The sequence below is a fragment of the Protopterus annectens genome, chromosome 16.part0 (genome assembly GCF_019279795.1).
Source record: "Protopterus annectens isolate FY-2018-M chromosome 16.part0, PAN1.0, whole genome shotgun sequence".
Classification (NCBI taxonomy): Eukaryota; Metazoa; Chordata; order Ceratodontiformes; family Protopteridae; genus Protopterus; species Protopterus annectens.
Window position 1 is genome coordinate 370,468,676 of NC_056750.1, and position 23,229 is coordinate 370,491,904.

General features: G+C 40.8%; 1 protein-coding gene across 1 annotated transcript in view; it reads left to right on the plus strand.

Annotated features, from left to right (window-relative positions):
• The first annotated feature begins 420 nt into the window (after window positions 1–420).
• Window positions 421–23,229, plus strand: part of LOC122790599 (pre-mRNA-splicing factor cwf15-like) — an 82,321-nt gene continuing 59,512 nt past the window's right edge. The window contains exon 1 of the mRNA XM_044058126.1: window positions 421–519. Within this exon, the coding sequence (XP_043914061.1) occupies window positions 468–519 (52 nt within the window). The 5' untranslated portion in view covers window positions 421–467. The remainder of the gene's footprint in view (window positions 520–23,229) is intronic.

Below are 23,229 nucleotides of genomic sequence, written 5' to 3' on the forward strand. Positions count from 1 at the left end.
GTAATAGTATCAGTAGGTTTGGTGGTCTGAAAATATTAGATTCTGAAGGCAAACCATAAAGCTTATCTAATTTTTTTTCATGTCTCTGCCTCTTAGACAGGGTTATCTAAGACAAATGTGTTCTTTGCTGAGACAATGCTAAATTCTCTGCTGAGTTCTAATGCTACTACCACATACTTTACTTATCAAAAGGCAAACAAGAGAATGGTAGGCAAAGAATAATAAAGTATTTGACTTTTTCCAGAATGGCTTCCTTTTCTGCATGTAAATAGATGATTTAGCTTTGAAAAATAGCTGTGAAGAAAAGAAGCATTTGACTATTATCTTTTATTATAATGTGTTCTATAATCCCACCCATGACAGAAGATGAGCGTGTAGCTTTTGTTGTCAGAATATATAAGTAGACCACTGAACAGAAAGGTGTACATATTCTGCTCCAGTGATCTCACATCATCTGAGTTACCAGAATGAAGTCAGTGTTTCTCCAGGTTTTCATTGTATTACTTTTTACTACTTATGGTAAGTAAATATGGATGACAATGTGCATAAAAAATCAAATGAGGAGGATGATTGATAGATGGACTGATTGATTTAAATACTTAAATGCATTTGTGCTCATATAAATGTGACTATGAGTGAAATATTTATGATAATGTTGAAAAGTAAAAAAAATAGATGGTATTAATGAAGCTCAGCTTTAATAGTATTAATTAGTTCTGAGATGTTTGTGATGCAGGTAAACAAAATACCTGAAGCGGACTGAGTTGTTTTGTATAATTATAGTGCAATTAAAACTTTTTGGGTCCACTGGCAGTAGTTTGATTAGAGGATTGTACATTTACTGTTGTATAGCCTGATATAAATATCATAAAACAAATGAGAGTGTGAAACACTGACTGAGCATTTTGCTCTGGTTACATCTGACCTACTACCATTTTGCAATGCATTGTCTTCAAGTGTTCTTCTAGTAATGATTTACAACAAAGCTTCAATTTCTAATATATATGGTTTTATAGTTGCTCTCTGGTTATCAGATGATAATAGTTGTAGGAAAAATATTCAGTGGTAGCATTACCTCTAAGTGGGGGAGCTGCAGTGGGATGCGGGCTGGGGTGGCAGCAGTGGTGTATATAATAATAATGGTCACTAGGGACCAGCAGGACTAGCGGCCATGCGTATTGTGCACAGAACAGAATGGTGAGGTTATTGTATATCTACGTGTAAATTTAGGGTTAGAAATAAGGGACTTGTAGTATAGGAGGGAAATGCATATTAGATATGGAAGTCTTATAGTAATAGTGGTGTATCATCATATATTATTGGTCAGTAATTAATTAAGAACCGGCATACTTCTACAAGTGTCACGAATTTTACAGAATGTCCATATTTCTGTCCTATATTTTTGACCTATTCCACATAAAATTTATATTTTTCCTTGCAAATCACTGAAGATTGGCATCAATAAATAAAGACATTTGAGTTTCAGATTTCATATCCTTCAAAAAATGCATCTTAATACAAATCCTGTTATTTTAGTTACTTTCTAGGTTTATATCAGGAATATTTAAAATCTGTCCCTCATTTTGGCAATTTGCCCCCTCACTTGTTATTTTTCACATTGTACAGAATTATTGAGCTACAAGTTTGAAAAGTATGACCTTCTGTACCAGGTGTTATGTTTCTTACATGGAATTCGGAGGCCAGAGTGGACTGATGAATATGAGTCTTAGGCTAACAGCCATACTGGCAGAGCTATGAGTATGACTTGGGCTTTGTTCTGTATTCAGTGACAATGACTGGGAGGTGCTATACTAGTATGTGCTGGCTGTGGCACTGGAGGCATCTATGCTACTATTGATCTATTTCGGTGCCTATGCGGAAGAACCTGTAGTGGGTATGCAGGAAGTCCAACTGGATGAGCGAACAGTACATTTCACAACATAATCAGTAAGAAGGTAAAGTGCCACAGAACCAGACTGTATAAAAAAAAAAAAAAACTTTTAATAATGGATTTAACACTTTCGTTCCATGATCTGGAACTTCATCAGAATCATAAACTTAATTACATTATTTCCTTAAATACCAAAGCCTTAACGGCACAGTGTAAACTTTTTTGTTGCTATTAATAAACAATAATGAATGATCAAATAAATTACAACCTATTCACAGTAATAGGTATATATACAAAATGTTTATAATATGACTTTCTTTATGACACATTGAAAATAGCCAAAGGCATAATAATAATAAAATCATCCAAATTGATTAATTGAACAATATTAATAAAGCCTTAATAAATATGTTTATATTACCCATAATTGATGCTTATAGTTTTGCTGACAGCCGTCTTAATGCAGAATCTATAGAAACCAACTCATTCAAACCGGGTGGATTAATGGCATTTAAGTTGCCAAAGTTTGTTTGTTTGTGTCTTTCGGCTTTTCCCGGTTAGGGGTCGCCACAGCGGAACTCCGGTCCGCTAATGATTGGCAGTAGAGTTTTACGTGCTGGCTTGCCGGACCTAACGCATAACCTTCAACGAAGGAACGCCCATTCACGCATGTCGCCACACAGAAGACGCTCTAACTGAGAATTGAACGGGCAAAGTCTAACTGTGAGGCGACAATGCTACCGCAGCACCACCACCGCAGAATTCCTTAAATTCTAACCTGGATTCCCAGTCTCAGCCTCTAGGGTCAGCATTATACCTTTTCCAATATACCAGTCGTGATAGGCTGAGACCACAGAGCGACAGGATTTAGGCTGAACTAAGTGAGTTTCAGAGTTCTTCACCAGATGAAAATTACTTCATCAAAGTGGCACTACTAGTGTAGAACATATGAAAACTACTGACAGACTGACCATGTTGAAGCAGATGGTAAAGCCATAACCTTCTCAAAAAAAATAAGATACCATTATGTTTGTGACAAACTTGTTGGTACATCTGAAGAGGCATCATCGGTGTATGAGGAAAGAGCAAACTCGTTACAAGAGGATTGCGAAAACAGGAGGAAAAAAGTAGTTTCCTCCAGTGAAAACTTACTGTTTATAGAAATGAATTTGGGGACAAGGACAATTGTACTTCTTAGACAATGCAAAACAGAATGAAAATGAAACAATCTAAAGGCCTGCTAAAATTGTCTTGTAGTAGCCACTTCAGTGACTTACTAATGACCTTTGTTGATCACAGCTAGAACACCAGTCAGAATTTACAGTTCTCACAAAAGAAGGGGAATAATTGCCGATATGTGCAGATATTCCTCCTTAAGTCATAAGCAGACATTTTGCTCAGTCACAGTAGAAAATATCCTAAAAAAAAATAAACAAAAAAAACAGTATGGTTGTTTTTCATCTGCCCGATGGCTGAAAGAGATGTTTAACATTCTTCCTCCTTTCCATTCACCCTTTCTTCACTGTTCAGTGACTTCCTGAATGCTTCCAAAGTTCCCATCTCAAACATCCATTCTGGTAATCTAATCCATGGCTATAAAACCTTTATGTTGTGAAGAAGAGCTTTACAGACTCATAAAGTACTAACTTCCAACCCCTATTCTGTGCTGAGTGGTTCCAGCAGGGTAGATGTGTGAGGAGTCCTATTTATCCTTGCAGGTAGATAGTATAACAAGGGATGTACTGTAGTATTAAAGTCACCCCCAGGACAATGCAATCTTTCTGCTGAATATGCTTCTTCATTTCTGCCCTTATTTCATTCCAGGTTGCAACCTCATCATTAAAAGGGGCATACAAGTTTATTAGCCACATTGTTTGTGAGGTACATTATTCCACAACTCCTCCAAGAGGTTTAGGTTCATAGGTGTGTACTAGACTAATGGCCCTGGAGCCTTTACAAGCCTAGCCCATAGGATTACCCTGCATTGTGTCACCTGACCTTAGTTCCCAGTGCTTCTGTCGAGTAGAGTCACTGGAGTGATCCCCGGGGTGAATTTTCTATTTCCCATCCATTCATCAAGATTTCTCTTGAAGAGGGCCAGTAAGGTGCTCTGTTTGACATGTATGGGAAGTCTGTTCCATAGCATGGGCAGTCTCTGGGTTATGAACCTGTCCCTCCAGCATGTTCTGTTGATTGTGGTAAGGAGGTTGAGGTCTATGGAGCATGTGGTGCACAGGGATTGGGATTTCTTTAGATGTAGCATTTCTAACATAGCTGGGTCAGACATTGTAAGTCAAGCAGAGATCGCCTGTAAATAGGCGATATGAGTCAGAAAATAGTTGGGGTTTTTACTATTTATGTTTTAATATTGTTACCCCTCTCTTTGTTAAGGTTGTGCAACTACAAAAGTTTAACCCTTGCAACAACTTATTTAATAGACTCATTTTTTTTTCAAACTATGATCCCCCTATACATATACACACTGTTCGGGGAACTATCAGATTTGCATTTATTTAATAATGCAAACTGTGTGTGAGTGTTCTTAAATGTCAGTGGCCTTGAACATTTTTCCAGATAGAAGTGAAATTTGCTAGCATACATTTTCTCCCAACTCTCCAGTCCCATCAAAACATCACTTAAGAAACTAAATTAAACTACTGTCTTCACTTTCCCAGGCCTTCTTAACAAGGCTAACCAGCTCACCTGTTGTCAAGATAATGAGTACACCAACCCCAACCCCCCACACAAGCTGCAGCAAATTTCAATCCACAGCTGTTTGCATGGTCGACTTTTGACAAGGTGGGATTCAGGGCAGAAGCCACTACAAAGCCTGTGTCAGAATCTATGATATGGGGTTCCACTAGTTCCCACAGAAGCTCTTACAGTCTAAATGTTCTGTGATGCATTTATGTCTTATTTTTGAAGTATGACTTGTTACTTTCTTTATACTCTATCCAGCAATGTTCTGTGTGCTCACATTTAAAACTTGGTGGCATTTTTTCCCTTACACACTCAGAACACACTTAGCTATAGGCAGATTGGAAGAATGTTAATAACTACTGCATGTCGTTGGGGTGTTGGAGAAAATCAAAGCACAGGGATAAATCCACAAAGAGACAGGGAGGACATGTCGATTCCACAAGGAAGAAACAATATCCAATAACACAACCACAGCCAAGCAGTGTGAGATGGAAATGCCACTCACTGCACACACTACTGTGCCAGTGAGCAATTGCTTTCACACACATCCTGCTCCTGCCATACCACCAAAAATAATCACTTACTGTGTGCATTGCTGATGTCTATGATGTAAAGTGAAAAACATTATAGGCAGCTTACTGCTGTTAGTAATGCTGCAACCCCCCCACAAAAAGTACACACGTGCATGTACACACTCACACACGGTATATCAGTTTCACAGTGATTTCAACAAAAAGTATTTTGCATTGTTTAAAAATACTTCTGAAATGCAATAACCAAGCAACAGCAGGTGTAAGCCACTTTTATCTACAGATGGTCTCTGTACCCACCAGTTTACAACCACTTTATTGGTTATGTACACCTCAAACTGCACAACTGTAGTATGAAACAAACAATAATAGTAACAGTAATCTATTTCAAGTTTGATTCATAAAAACACACAATAATCACAATAAAATAGCCCGTCTTGCCTCACATAACTATACACTGATAGCGCAAAGTCAGATTATTAACTGTGTAACCTGAGCAAATGACAATAAGAGTCGGTTATTTTGATACACAGACAGTCCCCACTCCCACCCAGCAAATAGGACCACTTCTGTGGTACTGTAGACAGCTGATTGGGATAAAACTGATGGTAGGGTGATGCAGTTTACTTTGTTCCACACTAATAGGTGTTACACATTAAAGTGCTCCAAGTTGCTTCACAAAATTACATTAATTCTGCAAAGCCACAGTGATGAGCAAACAACAACAGTTACAAGACAAAAGGTGGGACCTTCTGCAGCACCAAGAACAGTTAAGAGGCATGAGTTGCCTAAGAGGAAACTACACATACAGCTCAACTTGTTTGCTCAGCGATCAGAGATAAAGCCAAAATAACAGAAGAACAAAGGGAAAACATCAAGTAAAAGTTTAAAATATTATTCTACTGCACTTAAAAAGTTATTAGAAAAGGAGCTGTTGCATTCAACAATAAGCATTTCCTGAATGATATACTATGTCAGTAGAGCATCAGTTTTGCAATACAATGCATTTTATGAACAATGATAAATATGAAATGCTAATGTCTAGCATTGCTGACTGACAGTAATTCTTTTCTTTTATACAAGTGCTTTCATTCTGTTAATTACCAGAGGAGGCAAAATTATGGGCAGCTGAGAGGTCTTCACATGGCACTGCTAGAGTTGAACATTTAATTTACCTGCCAGGATACACAATAAAGAAGAAATAAAAAAAAAAACTTTAACTCATGCTCCAGTACTTTTTCAATTGTACAAGTCCAACTGTGGCAATCCACTTCCATTATTATGTTTAAATCGGCACTGCGAACTTTCTGTTGTGCTGTCCCAGTGAATCATGGGGCACTCAGTAGCAGGAAAAAGGAGAAACCCACAGCTGCTTCAAAAAGACAGCCATACATCATTTAACCGTCTCTTCCTGACCACATCTCTCCTGCTCTCACACATCTCCATATCATACCAGCTCCTGCATGGCTACATCTGACTTGGCCCATCTTTTAACATTTGTCACTCCTGTTCTACCATGTTCTCTTCCTTCCCCTTGCCACCTTTTTCCTGAATGCTTTTCCTAACTTCTTTTTCACAGTGTGTTGTTTCACTTACTTCTAATCTTGTGACAATCTTTGCAAGTTTTCTTGGCTTCTTCCTACCTCTGTCATTTTTTTGATGCTGTCCTGTCATGTTACCCTCTTCCTTGCACTCCCACTCTGCATTTTCTCAAATGAATAGGCACCATACTCTTGTTTAACTCCAGGAGTTCTCTCCTGAAGTGTCCATGGTGTCACTGAAAATCTCACTGAGCTAAACTACTGTACCACACTTCAAGGACTTCACTCCAGCCTCATACCCTCATCAATCCTGCCTGCACTGATCCTTTCATCCTGTGCATTTTTTTGTCCCTCCCACTTTTTAACTTCATTCAGCTAGTCTTTTCTGCCCTAAGTGCCATTCCTCACCTGCTAAAAAATACTAGAAAAGCTACATATTAAAATGTACCTAGGAGTAGCAGTCAAGCAATTAGTAATAACTATGGTATGAGTCACATTGTCCAGCCAAACAGCAGTCGGATATCATTGTAATATTTCTTATAACTATTCTGGAATGAGATCTAGTTACTGAAGCAAACAGTATTACAACAATGAAGGGTTTCCTAAGTAAATATTTTATTAAATTAACAGTCACACCTGTATAACCCAAACAAACACCAGGTATTTCAGAAATAACCCCAGGGCTGGTAGTAAGAACAACTGTCAAAAGGGCTGTTTCCATGATGTGGTCATTTGCGATTCAGTAACATGTCATCTGCAATGAGGAGCAATGTCATTATTGGCTAATTGTATGTCTCTGAATTGCTGTTAACTTCTACATGTGCAAATCATCACTTTCCTATGGTAGTTAACATTGGCGCCCCAATCATTGCATTGCCATTGACCCCCCCCGACACACACACACACACACACACACACACACACACACACACACACACACACACACACACACAAATATAGACATAGTTTTATAGGTTGTTACTTGGCTAACCATTACCACCCATACAGCTTTAGCCATTAACCAAAACCCATTTTACAGGATCATAGGATCATAGGAGTTTACTAAGGCTAATGGGCCTAGGGGCCCTTACAAGCCTAGCCAAGTTAATACCCAGTACCAAAAGTGTCTCATAAGAGTAGATTCTTAACTCAGCACCTATTTCTCCTTTCTAGTAGGGATGTAGGTGGTACCCCTGGGGTAAATTTATGATTACTCAACCAATTATTCAGATTACTCTTAAATAGGGTCAATGAGGGGCTTAGTTTGACATGATTAGGAAGCTTGTTCAAGAGGAGAGGCAGCCTCTTGAGATACAAATCAGTCCCTCCGATAACTTCCAATTATTTATTTATTAATTTATTTATTTACATTTGTTTACCAGGAAAGTCCGACTGGGCCAGAAGCCCATTTTCAGTGGAGGCCCGGGGAGAAAAGCTCCACAGAAATATAAGCAATATACAGTAATTACAACAGCATACAATACAGTAAGATGGAGAATACACATCATCTAGTTAGTCTATACAAAGTAGTATTCAGTACAGCTTTCTAGTAGATACAGGTTCAAAAAGAAAAAACACAAGCATTTCAGTGAAGATCACTGTGAGAAAAAATAGTTAATAGTGTGTACATATTAAATAGTTATGACCAAATGAGATTTCCTTTATATATATATATATATATATATATATATATATATATATATATTTTTTTTTTTTTTTTTGAGTAGTAATTAACACTGAGGAGAGGGACAAAATGGGATAAGGAGTGGACAGTGTGTTGAGAGAGTTATAGATATCTTGTCAGTCAGGTTTGGTACAGAGCAATGCCAGTTCTTGGATAGATGTTCAAATAGTAGTTGTATAAAACTGGTAGATTCAGCTGTGTTTTGGAGGGTGTGGGGTAGAGAGTTCCATAATTTGGTTATGTGATTTGAAAATAGGGCTTCACCATGAGTGTTGTTAGCTTTGTTTACTGTGAGAAAGTTTCTGTCTGCAGATCTTAGACTTTGTAGGCATGAGTAGGAAACAAGTTCCTTGAGGAATAGGCAACTGTTAAAATGGAAGATGATATTGTGTGTGAATTTAAGTTGGTAGAGATGAAGAAGGTTAGGTAGCTTGAAACAATTTAATTTATGTAGAGCAATACAATTGTGGATTTGGTGGGGAAGGTTGGCTGCAAAATGAGCTATTTTGTTGTAGCAAGTTTCCAATTTGGTTATCTGATTTTTTTAAGTTGGTAAAGAGGGGGAAAGTATATAGGGGTGTAGAGAGCAGGAAGGTTCTGGATATGGCTTGTCTGGTATTATCAGTGAGGAATGGCTTGCTTCTGTAAAGTGAGCCAAGTTTGATGTGAAATTTCTTAATTGTGGTGGCTATGTGTTGGTCAAATCTGAGTTTGTTGTCAGTTGTCACTCCAAGGAGTTTTGTATGCTGAACTAGTTAGATGACTGTGTTGTTTGCTGAGAGAATAGTGAAAGGAGGGGTGGTTGGTGATTGTTTGCTACTGGTAAATAACATTAACTGTGTCTTTTTGGGGTTGAGGATTAGCTGTTATTTACTTAGATGTGTTTCTGTATTATTAAAAGCTTGTTGGGCTACTATTTGGAGGTCTGGTAAGGTACCTGCCGAGCAGATTAAAGGTGAATCATCTGCATACTGAACTACTTTAACATGTGTTATGGATGAGGCTAGATCATTAGAGGAGATGGTGAAAAGAAGGGGTCTTCGTATGGACCCTTGGTGGACTCCAACCGAGACAGGAAGAAGTGGTGAGAGTTCGGATTTCCATCGTACTGCTTGTTGTCTGTCAGAAAGATAGCTTAAGAACCAGGAGAGGGAAGTCTTTGATACGTTTAGTGAGGCAAGAGTACCAAGGAGTTTCTGATGGGAGATGGTGTCAAATGCTTTTGACATATCTAAGAAGATTGATGCTACTTGCAGGTTTGAATTTCTCAGATGGTTGATGGTGCTAGAGAAATTAATTAGGGTTGTGGTGGTGCTATGTTTTGGTCTGAAACCATGTTGGGAGGGAAAGATAAGGTTGTGAGATAACATGTATTGTAGTAATTGAGTGTGGATACATTTTAACAGAATTTTGACACAGGAGGAAAGGATGGCTATGGGTCTGTAATTGTTTAATTCTGTTGATGTTCCTCCTTTATGCAGAGGGGTGATGCAGGAAATTTTCCATAATTTTGGGACATATTGTTCTGCTATAGACCTATTTACCAGAATGGAGACAGGCAGAGATATGGCAATCAGCTGACAGTTTGAGGTACTCATTGAGGAGTTGGTCAAGCTGCTAAGGAAGAAGGTTTTAGTTTTTTCAGCATTGTTCTTATGGTGTTAGTTGGGATAGGTTTGAGGTCAAAAAAGTTGTTAGTGTCCACATTAGGTGGAAGAGACAGAGGGGTGGAATTGTTCCCTGTAACTAAGGAGACGATGGTGTTTATAAAGTAGGTGTTAATTTGTGAGGTAATACTCACGCATTGGTTGTTGGTTCTGGAGTTTTAGCTTTACCTGGGTGGAGGAGTGAGTTAATTGCTTGCGAGAACTTTTTGGGATTGTTTTCATATTTGTTTTGCATGGTTGTAAAATATTTTTTTTTGCCTAGTTTGAGTTGGGGTTTTTTTTGTTTGATTGCGGAGCTGCTGGTATGCTAGCAGAGTTTTATTGTCTTTTGTTTTTTGCTGTTGATACCAGGTTTTGTCCCTTAGTTTTTGAAGTTTAATGGTTTCTTTTGATATCCAGGACAGTCTCTTATTTTTAACACATGTATGAGTTGGTGCTAAGCTATTTAGAATAGCTAGAAATGTGTCATTGAAGTATGTTATGGCCTGGTCAAGTGGAGATGGAGTGGTGCCCAGTTGCATTTATTGAGCAGGTCAAGGAATGTTTCATTGGAGAAGTTTTTGGTATTTCGTACGACTTTGTAAACTATGGTTCTGGGTGAGTTGAGCTGATGAAGATTAAGTAGGTAGGTCTAAGGTCACTTAAATTATTTAGAAGGCATCCGGAGAGATAGTTGTGGGTGGTACTGTTGATAAGGGACCAGTCTAAGATAGATTCCCTTTTGATATGTTTATCTATTCATGTGGGAAACTGGATTGTTTGGGAAAAACCATGTAGATTTATGAAGGTAGAGGGGTTATCACCAGTGTAAGTGTTCCAGTCTAAGTTGAAGATACCTGTAATAATAGTTTCATGGGTGTAGGTGGAGGCTGTCCAGGCTATGAGTTCCTCAGTGACAGTAGAAGTATTCTTGGGAGGTATGTAAGTGGCTATTATGGTAATATTTTTCTTTGGGTTGATTCTGAGCCGTGTTACTAGAACTTCAAAATTTTTATCATAAGGGTATTTGATGGGTAGGTAGCCTATGCTTTGGTTATCTTTGTGGAAGATTGTAACCCCACCACCCTTCTTCCTGATCCTGTCTAACCTGGGTACCCTATAACCTTGTGGGAGTATGTCTGGGTCTCTTATATGAGGTTTTAGTCAAGTTTCTGTTGCTATAAGAATGTCTGGTGAGTACTGTGCAATGACTGCATGAAAGTCTATGATCTTGTTAATTAGGCTTCTAAGGTTCATATTAAGAATGAGAAGGTCTGCAGTTTTAATATGAGGAAGGGGTGGAATGGTAGCCATGAATGGTATGTTGTGCAGTATGTGGCCCAGGATTGGGGTGTACATCACCACCACGGAGAATCTGTGATAATGCACATGCATGTTTGTATGAAAGTTTGGAGAGTATTTGAAGTTGTTTGCTGAAGTGGTTAGTAGTATTACTGACAATGACATGTTTGAAGTGGAAGTATGCGATAGGTGTGTGATTGCAGATTTAGGAGGAGATGGCAAGGTAGGAGAGTGAGGGGTGGATAGTATTAGTATAATATAGTGTGGGGCTATAGATATGTTGTATCTGTAGGTGACTGTAGGATGTTAGATAGTATGCAGATAGCAGTAGGGTATAGAATGCGGGCAGGAGAAAGAACATGGTGTGTATTCTTTTTAAAAAGTAGGTTACCTGGATGGTATGATGAAGATATAGGGAAAGAGGGGTGTTGATATAGTGTGGTGGGAATAGTGTGATTAAGGACTGTTGCAATTAAGTTGTGTGAGGAGAAGGGGAAGTGTTACAAATAGTGTGATTGTTTAACTGAGGTGTGACTGGAAGATGGAGGCTAATTCTTGATTGGGGAAGTTAGGGGGAGTGGTTAGTATTTGTCACATACCAGGTTAATGTCCTTAGATCGAGTGACATGATTGCCATTAGACTTGTGGATATGCAGCGTTTCCAGTAAGGCAGGAACAGAGATTGCTTTATAAGCAAGGCACAGGTCACCTCTGAGCAGTCTGTACAAAATGGAATAAAGTGACAGAGATTTCAATCTGTCCACATAAGACGTGCTGAAGGCCCTGTACTTTTTTGTGAGGAACCTCTGTGGTCTGTCCAGTTGCTGCAGGTGTCTAGAGAGGTACATACCAAAGGGGACATTATATTCTATTAGTGGTCTGATGAGAGAGGAATACAGTGGGACTATGACCTCTACTTTTCTGGAGACAATACCATTATATATGAGGTGGGCAATATAGAATGCCCTTTTTACTACTGTTCAGACATGGTTGTCAAAAGGCAGGTTGCTGTCAACCTGTGTGTTGAGATCCCTCACTACAGATTGTGTGCTCAGGGTAATGTTATTGATGTGATAATATGCAGGATGACTACTTCTTCCAATGTGTGCAACTTCAGGTTTAGCCTCCTAGCATTTAGCAGCATAACCTTGTGTTTGGTTTTGGATGGTAATTTTACATTGGAAATTTTGTTGCTGTGACATTGCCTAAAAAAGGCACTATGTGAGTGGCAAGAACCTTAGCCAGTAACCAAAATCCCAGGGGTGACAGATGAAGGCCATATCTGGCACAGTATTGAGGTCTGTCTAGCATGTCATCCCAGGCTGACAGGTATTGGATCCCCTTAGAATGATACCAGAAACTTAGCCAACTGTTGAAGTCAATCATTTTTGTTTGTATTGTGGCATCATTCTAGGTAAAGCTAAAATGCTGCTCAATGCTAGGGACACATATTCAGACAACTCATTCATGTCTCGCTTCTTATAGTCCAGTGAGGTATGTCTCTAGCCATTCACAGCAACATGGACTATGGCAGAGTCATAACAGTACTTGTTGAGTGACTTGAATGTGTGTGTGATATGGCGGATCCTGGCACCTGACAGACAACTGACAGTGATTTTTTTCTTATCTAACCTAATAAAGAGGGACATCTGTGTGTGTCTCACAATAGAGTCTCCTATGACTAAGATGTTAGGTTTTGCATTTTGCCTTAGGAGCTTGTTGGGTGAGACTCTGGTGTGTGCACTGTTGTGTGTACGTTGATTTGCAGTGGATGTGTTTTGGATGGTGTGTTCCCATTTCAGATGTGTTTTGGATGATGTGTTTCCATCTCAGATGTTTTCGTAGGGTTTTAGAGAGGACCTCCATATATGTGGGTTTGTGTGTTGTGGTTTGATAGGCATAGGAGGTGTGATATGTGTGCTGACAACTTGCTCAATGTCAGAGATACTGACTGGTACACAAGATGGCTTGGCTTCTAGGTTTTTAGTACAGGTGCATATCTCACAAATTGTATTTGTAGAAGCTAGCAGAAGAGCATTGTCAGTGTACATGAAGCAATTTCTGCATTGCTTTAGGATGCCTATGTCTACCAGGTTGGCTGAGGAAACTGAAGGAAATTGCCCATCCATGATGTTAGTGATTAGGTCGGTCAGATCTAGGTGAACTAGTAGAAGAGTGAAGTAGAGGGTAGAAGAAGTAGGTAAAGACTAGGATTTGGTGATTAGAAGTGGAGGCTAAGCTCTCTCAACTCAGTACTGGCGTAACCAGTCAGGAGGAGAAGGAAACCACACTCACTACAATTCCAGTCTCACAGAGACCTACCACGACAGCAAACCAAACACATAAACACACAAAAACATACTCGGAGGCTCTAAATAAAAATCTGCCTAAGCAGCAGAGACCTCCAAAGCAGACACCCAAGCAACCGCTACCCCAAAACAAAACACGTGCAACGCATAGCTCACAAAGCCAGTGTGCCGAACAGTCACAGCCCTTAAGGCTAAACAACACACCTGATACACTTGTAATAGGTGACTCTATCGTCAGGCACACTGATGTCCCGCTCACCAGGCTGAACAAGGAGAAGGTCATGGTGACCTGCCTGTCAGGCGCTAGGATCCGCCACATAACACAAGCACTCAGGTCACTCCAAGGCAAGTACAAATATGACTCAGTCATTGTCCATGCTGGTGTGAATGACCTGAGACGGACCTCCCTGGACTACATGAAAAGAATCATAGAGGAGCTCTCTGAGCATGTAGCCCAGGCCGGTATGACCCTGACCTTGAGTAGCATCTTACCCTCACCAAGAATGATGCCACAATATGAAGACAAGATGATCAATTTCAACAATTGTCTTAAGTATTGGTGTCATTCAAAGGGGATCCAATGCCTGTCAGCCTGGGATGACATGCTCGACAAGCCACAATGCTTCACTAGGGACGGCTTGCACCTGTCACCCCTGGGCTTTCGGATATTGGCAAAGGCTCTTTCCACCCCCATAGTGCCTTTTTTAGGCAAGGCTCAAAAGACAAACCCACCTCCATAGGTATCACAAGGGATAAGAAACTAAGAGTAATGCTACTCAATTCCAGAAGTCTAAACCTCAAGATGCACGCACTCAAAACTTTCCTTAGCATGGAGAACATCGATATCTGTGCAGTAACAGAAACCTGGTTCAAGACTCCCAAGAGCACCCCAGCACTACCAGGTTATACCTCATACCATGCTTTTCGGCCCCAAAACTTGGACCGAACCACAAAAGGAGGGGGAGTATCAATATTCGGCAAAGATACCCACACCTCCAGGTTGGTGGCACAGCACAAAGCATCAGGGACTATCCATGTGCAACTAGCAGTGGGTAAAACTGCCTTCCAGTTTATAGCCTGCTACAGACCAGCCTCCCAAACCCAGGAACCCCACTTGGCCTTCCTGAGAACACTGGAAAATATGAAGGTCTCTCAAAACACCATTATATTGGGTGACTTCAACTACCCAAACATAGACTGGGAACATTACTCTAGCTCCAACACCCTAGCCCAAAGGTTCCTAGAATTTATAAACTCAAATGCTATGGAACAACTTGTTACCACTCCCACAAGAGGGGAAAACATACTGGACCTGATCATCACCAACATGGGGGCTCTATGCTCCAGACCAGAAGTGTATCCCTCACTGGTAAGATCAAACCATAAACTAATCTCACTGGATATTCACATCCCAAACCCACCCCCTGCCCAGAAAACCACAGTGAAAAACTTCTCTAAAGCAAATTTCACACTCCTCAAAACCGAGGTGGAATCCTTCAAAGCCCCCGGGCCTGTGGAAAATATGGCCCAGACCACAGAATCCTTTATAAACGCATTCTATGGACACCTTCAGGAATGCATGGATCATGCAATCCCAAATAAAACCAAGACCCAATCCTCCAAAGGCAGGCGTCCTGTCTGGTGGACCCCAGACATAAACAAACTATACAATAGAAGGAGGAAGCTATTACATGATAGAGCAAAATCCCAAAAAGGGAAGGCATCTCTGATCAGTATTAGCAAAAAACTATGGGCACTCATAAAATCGTCTAAGGCCAGCTTTGAGAGAAAAATTGCACAGGACACTAAGGATAATCACAAGGCTTTCTTTAGTTATGTTAGGAACCTGGGTGGGAATTCCCAGATATGCTCAGAATTAGTCCAAAATGACAAAAAAAACACCAAACCCACAGACATTGCCAACAATCCTAGCTGACAGGTTCAGCGCAAACTTCTCCCCCCCTCCCCACCAAAAGGGCAAATATCTATCCCAGCAGAGTGCTGCCCCCCTGATATCTCAAATGCTCAGATAAAAGCCGCCCTCTCCAAAGCAAAAAACACAGCATCAATGGGACCAGACGGTGTCCCGGGTTGCGTCCTACATGAACTCCAAAAAGAGCTAAACCCAAACATAAAACTACTGTTCAATCTCAGCCTTACTACAGGATATGTACCTAAAGAGTGGCATACAGCAACAGTGGTACCTCTCCACAAAGGTGGTGCCTCAACGGATCCTGGAAACTATCGCCCCATAAGCCTGACTAGCTTGGTCTGCAAAGCTTTGGAAAGGATCATCATGGACCTCATAAATAAAGATATTGGGGACCTACAGACACTGGATCCTATCCAGTTCGGCTTTGTTAAGGGCAGATCCTGCATTTTAAACCTGGTCAATTTCTTTGAAACAGTCACCAAGGCCATTGACAAGGGGAAGGTGGTCCACACAGCCTACCTGGACCTCGCAAAAGCCTTCAATACAATACCCTACTCGGGCATTATAGAGAAGCTCACCACCTTAAATATAAACCCCTATGTCACTAGATGGGTTGCAAACTGGCTCAAGGACAGAACCCACATGGTTAGAATTGCTGGAGCCATGTCAGACTCCAAACCAGTTACAAGTGGCATCCCACAAGGCTCAGTCCTGGGACCTCTCTTGTTCGGTATATATTTCTCGGAGGTACAGGCCAACACAGAAGGACTGTGGCTGACCAAGTTTGCAGATGACTGCAAACTAGGCACCATAATTGACTCTCCAGCTGACACAAGCATCCTACAAAAGGGCCTCATAGAAACAGACAACTGGTGCCAGAGCCATGGCCTCAAGCTAAATGCCAAAAAGTGTATAGTCATCCCCTTTGGCAAAAACAAAGTGCCCACAAATTACCACATAGGTGGTAATCCATTAAGTACAGAAGAAGTAATTAGGGACCTGGGGACCCAAGTTGATAGCAATCTCTCATTTGTAAACCACATGGCCAAAGTGGTTAGAAAAACATTTTATATAGACCACCTAATCATGAAGGGATTCACATCTATATCAGGGGAGGTCATCGTGCCTCTTTACTCATCCCTCATCATGCCCATAATTGAGTACAATGCCCCTTTTGGATGTACCTTACCAGACACCTGCAGCAACTGGAAAGACCCCAAAAGTACTTCACCAAGAGGATCAAAGGGCTCAAACAGATGCCATATGCTGCCTGGTTAAAGAAACTCCAGCTCTACTCAGTGGCATACCGCCTGCTCAGAGGCGATCTGTGCCTGAAGTATAAAGCCATGCCCAACCTGGAATTAATGGACATGCTGCACCTCAGAAAATCCAAATCCCATCGAGCTACGCGCTCGAGAGACTTGAACCTCAGCACTGAAATAAATAGGACATGCTGGAGGGACAGATTCATAACCCAGAGGCTCCCTTCACTCTGGAATAAAATCCCAGTCCAGGTTAGGCAGATTCCCTCATTGACTCTCTTCAAGAGGAATCTTGATGAGTGGATGGGAGATCGTAGGTTTACCCCGGGTATCACTTCTGTGTCACTGTTAGACAGAGGCACAGTATACTAACCTCGAAAAAGGGCATAGCAAAATTAATTTAAAATGGGTGGCGAAAGCCAAACACACTCTGGCTAGGCTTATAAATGCCCTAGGGCAGATAGCCTAGTATGAACCTATGAACCTAAGTAGTATAGGTACCTCAGGTACCTCTCAGTGTGGAGCACTTGGCCATGAAGCACAATCATGAGACCCACTGATGGAGTACCAGCAGAATACTAAGGGAAAATTTGCAGACAAGACGTTTTGCTTCTGTAACCGCCAACAGTGCCCACTACTCCGCGGAAGTGTGCAATACTGCTCAATGAGCAAAGCCATGCAAACATGGATCTTTTATTTCAAACAAGAACAAAGGAACTCCAACCAATTAACCAATGCTAAAGCTCAAAACTGAGCCCATAACAGTAACCTCCAATCGGATTAGTTCACTACATTACTCTTGCCATGAGGGTACAGGGGGTCACTCTAAATGAATTTGTGTTATTGGTGCTCAATCCTTACAGTCAGAATTAGATTCAGCATGTCTGAAACTAGTCTATGCTACAATGCCCAGAAGTTCACAAAACAATGCAAAAAAGCAGCTGATCAATTAAATAAGTAACAGAATAACTTAAATTAAATACAGTCATTGCTACACTACTCAAAAATGCAAAATATCACAAAAGAAAACAGCCAGTAATAAGGTATGCAGTAGGTAAACTGTATGTATTTGGATCCTGAGTACCATGGGCATCTATTCAGGGTGGGGCATGTTAGTAGGGAGGTAACTAAAGGGCTTGTAGGGGAAGTGTTAGGATAATACTTTTCTTACTGACAGCCTGTGTCCATAAGGGACATGAAGCCCAGATCAGGGGTACATTTATGATATCCCATTCAGTTGTCAAGGATTCATTAGAATAGGATCAGGGATGAACGTTGTTTTACATGGATGGGGAGCCTATTCCATAGTGAGGGATCCTTTTGAACACATATCCATCTCTCCAGACAAGTGAAGCTCAGATCCCAGGATCTAGTATTTCTGGTGTTGTTTCATCCATTACCTTGGTGATGCTCTCAATGAAGTCTACCAGGTTAAGTAGGTATGACCTTCCTTAAAGCCAAATTGGGATCAGTCCACTGACTGTAGGCTGCCCATGTCCTTATCATTTCCATGATAATTCATTCCATGGCATTGCATATTAAGCTCGCTAAACTGATGGGTTTGTATTTCCCTGGGTTAGTTGGTGGTCCTCCATCTTAATGGTGGACTATAGCAGCCATTCCCTCCACAAATACAGACCATCAACTAACCCAGGGAAGTACAAACTTAAAGGCTATATTTGAAAACTGATTCAAGTGGGCCTAATAGGTCATATTTTAAACTATCCAAGAGGCAACCAGGGATCTTGTTGGGATCCACAGAAGTGGTGTTCTTGGCTTTACCAGGTGCTGCCAGCTTCTTGGTCCCAGCTGTTTGTTGGGGGAAGTATGTTGGAGGGGATTTTATCCATAGGAGCTGGGGTGAGTGGGGGTGAAGTTTGAGTAGAATTTTGCAGTCAGTAGATTTGCTAACTCACCCTAATCAGTGAAGGTGCTATTGTTCACCAATTCATCACACTGCTGTGTGTTACATTTAAGGTTCCAGAAATAGCTGAGGAAGGCCTTGTGATTTATGAGGCTGTGCTGACCTCTTAGGTGGCCTTGGTAGACTTAATTATACCTCTTAATTTCTTGTCTGGTTGTATAAGAGAACACTTGTCTTTAAGGGAGTTGTGCGCACACAGACACACACACACACATCTTTACATATTCACAAATTTGTGCATACATACACACACTCGTGGATACGCACTTACAGCTCCCCCACCTGATCGCACTCAGACACACTCTTCTATTCACCTAAGCACACACACACACACACACACACACACACACACACACACACCCCTACCCCATCCCTAACTTCCTTACTGTGTCATCCCAGATAGACACACACTAATTCATGTAGCCATTTACAAATATTATATGCACATACACCCCCAACATTTACCTCTACTGAGATGTAGCGGGGGAAGGGTTGTAGTTAGCACATATGAGTAAAATGGGTTTATGCCCCTACATGACATTACTCATGTGTGCTAACTCAAACCCTAATCCTGCTCCTAACCCCAACTCGCACATTAATTTATGAGAAACCCTTTCCATAACAGTATCACTCATCATCATCATCAACAACCCCCTTTTTCACATTTTCTAGATGGGTCAGGATGTTGCATCAGCTGTCTCCATCTTTCTTGATTTAATCCCACTCTCCTACCTTCTTCAATGGTCTTGCCTGACTATCACACTCTTCCTTTTCTCTTGCAATCCAGCCATCTTTTTGCCGGACATCCTCATTTCCTTTTGCCTTCTTCCTGTCTCGCATAAATTATATTTATTTATTTATTTAGTACCATTTGACTACTGGAAAGGTACAACTGGGTAGGTGCCCATTTTTAGCAAAGGCACAGTAAAAAATGCTCTGAAGTATTCCAAAAACATTTTAAAAACAATAATTTAAAAATAATACAAAAACATCTGCAGTTTAAATAATCATACCAAATTAGACATAATTTGGAAAACTGCGGTGGTGGTGCTGCGGTAGTGTTGTCACCTCATAGCAAGATGTTGTCCCGTTCAATTCTCAGCTAGAGCGTCTTCTGTGTGGAGGCATACGTGAATGGGGCGTGCCTTCGTTGAAGGTTGTGCGTCAGGGCTGGTAACCCGGTATGTAAAAATCCACTACCAATCATTAGCGGACCGGAGTTCCGCTGTGGCGACCCTTAACCGGGAAAAGCTGAAAGACAAACAAATATACAACTTATATGACAGTGATTAAATATTTAGAGGAAATGTTAGCCAGTCTAAAGAGAAATTAAAGCTAATTTAGTATAATAAAAGCATGAATTGCAATATGAAGCGAGAGAAAAACAGTGTCATGACATATTTAGAAAGTGAGTTGGGGAGAGAAATAGACAGAAGTAAGGAAGTGACTGGAAAAAGGAGAACAAGGATTTGGTGTGAACAGGTACTTGTTCACATTTAGGGATATCATTTATCCTGGGGCTGAGCAAGAACAAAGCCAGGTGTTGGCTAGGAAGTCTTTCAGAATGCTTTTAAAGGACTGGAGGGAGGGTATTAACCTGATGGATAGAGGTAAGGAGTTCCAGGCCGTAGCAACATGGTATCAGTATAGACCATGGCCTGAAGATTTCATAGGTTTGTGGACAGAGTAGTTTTTGGTCATTGGATCATTATGACTGACTGGGAAAATAGCTGAGTAGAATGGTGTTTAGTTCTGAACAAGCAGATGGTTGTTGGATAATTTTATAGGTAGCAAGAAGCTAGTTGATGGGGTAGTTCTAACAAATTTCTTAGTGCTATTCAGTGGTGGATTCTGAAAGAGGTATTTGCTGCAAATGCAGCCACTTTATTATAACATTGTTTAAGTTTTAATTTTTGTGATGCCTGGAGGTCAGTAAGGATGGGAGCACCACAAACTAGTAAGGGTAGGAGGTAAGTAGAAGCAAATGCAGTTTTAGTTGCATTTACTGAGAAAGTTCATTTTTGTTTATTTGTTTATGCAGTTTGTATATGCAGGTCAAATTTAAGATGGTTATCCACTACAGATGTGATGTTTGCTCTAGAGAGTGTTGATGGAGAAGTACAGAGAAGGTCAGAAGGAGTTGCATTGTGTTATTGTGGATTTAGAGAAAGCATATGACAGAGTGCCTAGTGAGGAGTTGCGGTATTGTATGAGGAAGTCGGGAGTGTCAGAGAAGTATGTAAGAGTGGTACAGGATATGTACGAGGGTAGTGTGACAGCGATGAGGTCTGCGGTGGGAGTGACATATGCATTTAAGGTGGAGGTGGGATTACATCAAGGATCAGCTCTGAGCCCTTTCTTATTTGCAATGGTGATGGACAGGTTGACAGACAAGATCAGACAGGAGTCCCCTTGGACTATGATGTTTGCAGATGACATTGTGATCTATAGTGAGAGTAGGGAACAGGTGGAGGAGACCCTGGAGAGGTGGAGATATGCTCTAGAGAGAAGAGGAATGAAGGTCAGCAGGACTAAGACAGAATATATGTGTGTGAATGATAGGGAGGACAGAGGAATGGTGAGGATGCAGGGAGTAGAGGTGGCCAAGGTGAATGAGTTTAAGTACTTGGGATCAACAGTTCAGAGTAATGGTGAGTGTGGAAGATACGTGAAGAAGAGAGTACAGGCAGGATGGAGTGGGTGGAGAAGAGTGTCAGGAGTGATTTGTGACAGACTAGTACCAGTAAGAGTGAAAGGGAAGGTCTACAAGAGGGTAGTGAGACCAGCTATGTTATATGGGTTGGAAACAGTGGCACTGACAAAAAGGCAGGAGTCAGAGCTTGACGTGGCAGAGTTGAAGATGTTAAGATTTGCACTGGGTGTGACGAGGATGGACAGGATTAGGAAGAAGTATATTAGAGGGTCAGCCCAGGTTGGAAGGTTTGGAGACAAAGCCAGAGAGGCAAGATTACGTTGGTTTGGACATGTGCTGAGGAGAGATGCAGAGTATATTGGGAAAAAGATGCTAAGGATGAAGCTGCCAGGTAACAGGAAAAGAGGAAGGCCTAAGATAAGGTTTATGGATGTGGTAAGAGAGGACATGCAGGTGGATGGTGTGACAGAGCAAGATGCAGAGGACAGGAAGAAATGGAAGCAGTTGATCTGCTGTGGCGACCCCTACCGGGAGCAGCCGAAAGAAGAAGAAGATCCACTACTGCCCCTAATAATTTGTCAAGAAATGACTTCAGTGGTTGTATTATTAAGAGAGAGGATTTTAAATGTTTTTTTTTCGTGAGAGATAGATTTGAGGAAAAAAGTAGTTTGTGTTTCTTTGGAGGAGTGAGCATGAGTTGTGAGCTACAAAGCCATGTTTCAGTGGCTGTTAAATCTTCCTGGATAATCTTTTGGATACATACCAGGTTGTCTGAAATGCATATGAACATGGAGTCATCTGTGTCTTGTATTACGGAGGCCCGTTGTTTGGATGTGTGGAGAGTGTTGCTGAGAATATTAAAGAGGAGGGGACCAAGGACAGAGCCTTGTGGTGCACCAGTGGTGACTGGGAGGTATGAAGAGAGGGTGGAGTGCAGTTTTACAGACTGATACTTAGTGGGCAGGTAGCTTTTAAATCATAGAAGGGTAGGCTGAGATAGACCTAGTGAGGACATTGGAAGTAGAAGTTTGCTGTGACGAGTCTAAAAATAATGAAACTAGTTTGCCTTATCTTTAGATTTATTGACTGTATCTATCATGATTAGAAGTGCAGTTTTAATACTATGAGGGGGTCTGAAGCCATTTTTGTGTTGGGGGATAGGAGTTCTTCCAGCAAACAATCAAACATGTATCCTTTAGCTTCATTTAATCTGATTAATATGTTATTTTGATAGATTTAGGCTGTGTTACATCTACTGCCAGACAATAAATGCTTACTGCTCATTTACAATAGATTTTAGATTTCATCTACTATATATGCTATGACTATATACATTTGTTTCCTAAGTCTCAGTTGTACTGTTTTTACTAAAGCTAATAATATTTGCTACATCTGTAAGCATCTGTGTCCTTGTACATATTCTGTATATGTCTTTATTTGGTAACCATTTGAAATGTCGGGACTGCTAGAGCGAATCCAATATGTGGAGACTGAATAGCCAAAACATGAGAGTTACAAGTTTCTCAGAATATTCCCTTTCCTCAGAGGTATGGTGAATTCAGAGTTGATATATATACACATTTGTGAGGGGGGGGGTCTTGCCCCTCGTATGGTGGGGTGCAGGGGGAGCTTCCCCCCATAAAAAAGAAGTTTTAAGGAGAAGAGCGGTTTTTGAGATTTGTTCTGCACCAGTGTTTTCTGTCTTTTTTTCAGCTTTTTGACACTTTGTATTTGAAGTGCTGACGTTTCAATATGTTGCCCTTTATTCACATAGATTTATGCACTTGTTATGCAGTGATGAACCTGTTGTATCAAGGCTCTTGGCCCAGAAAATGGCTGAAAAGGATCTTGCAC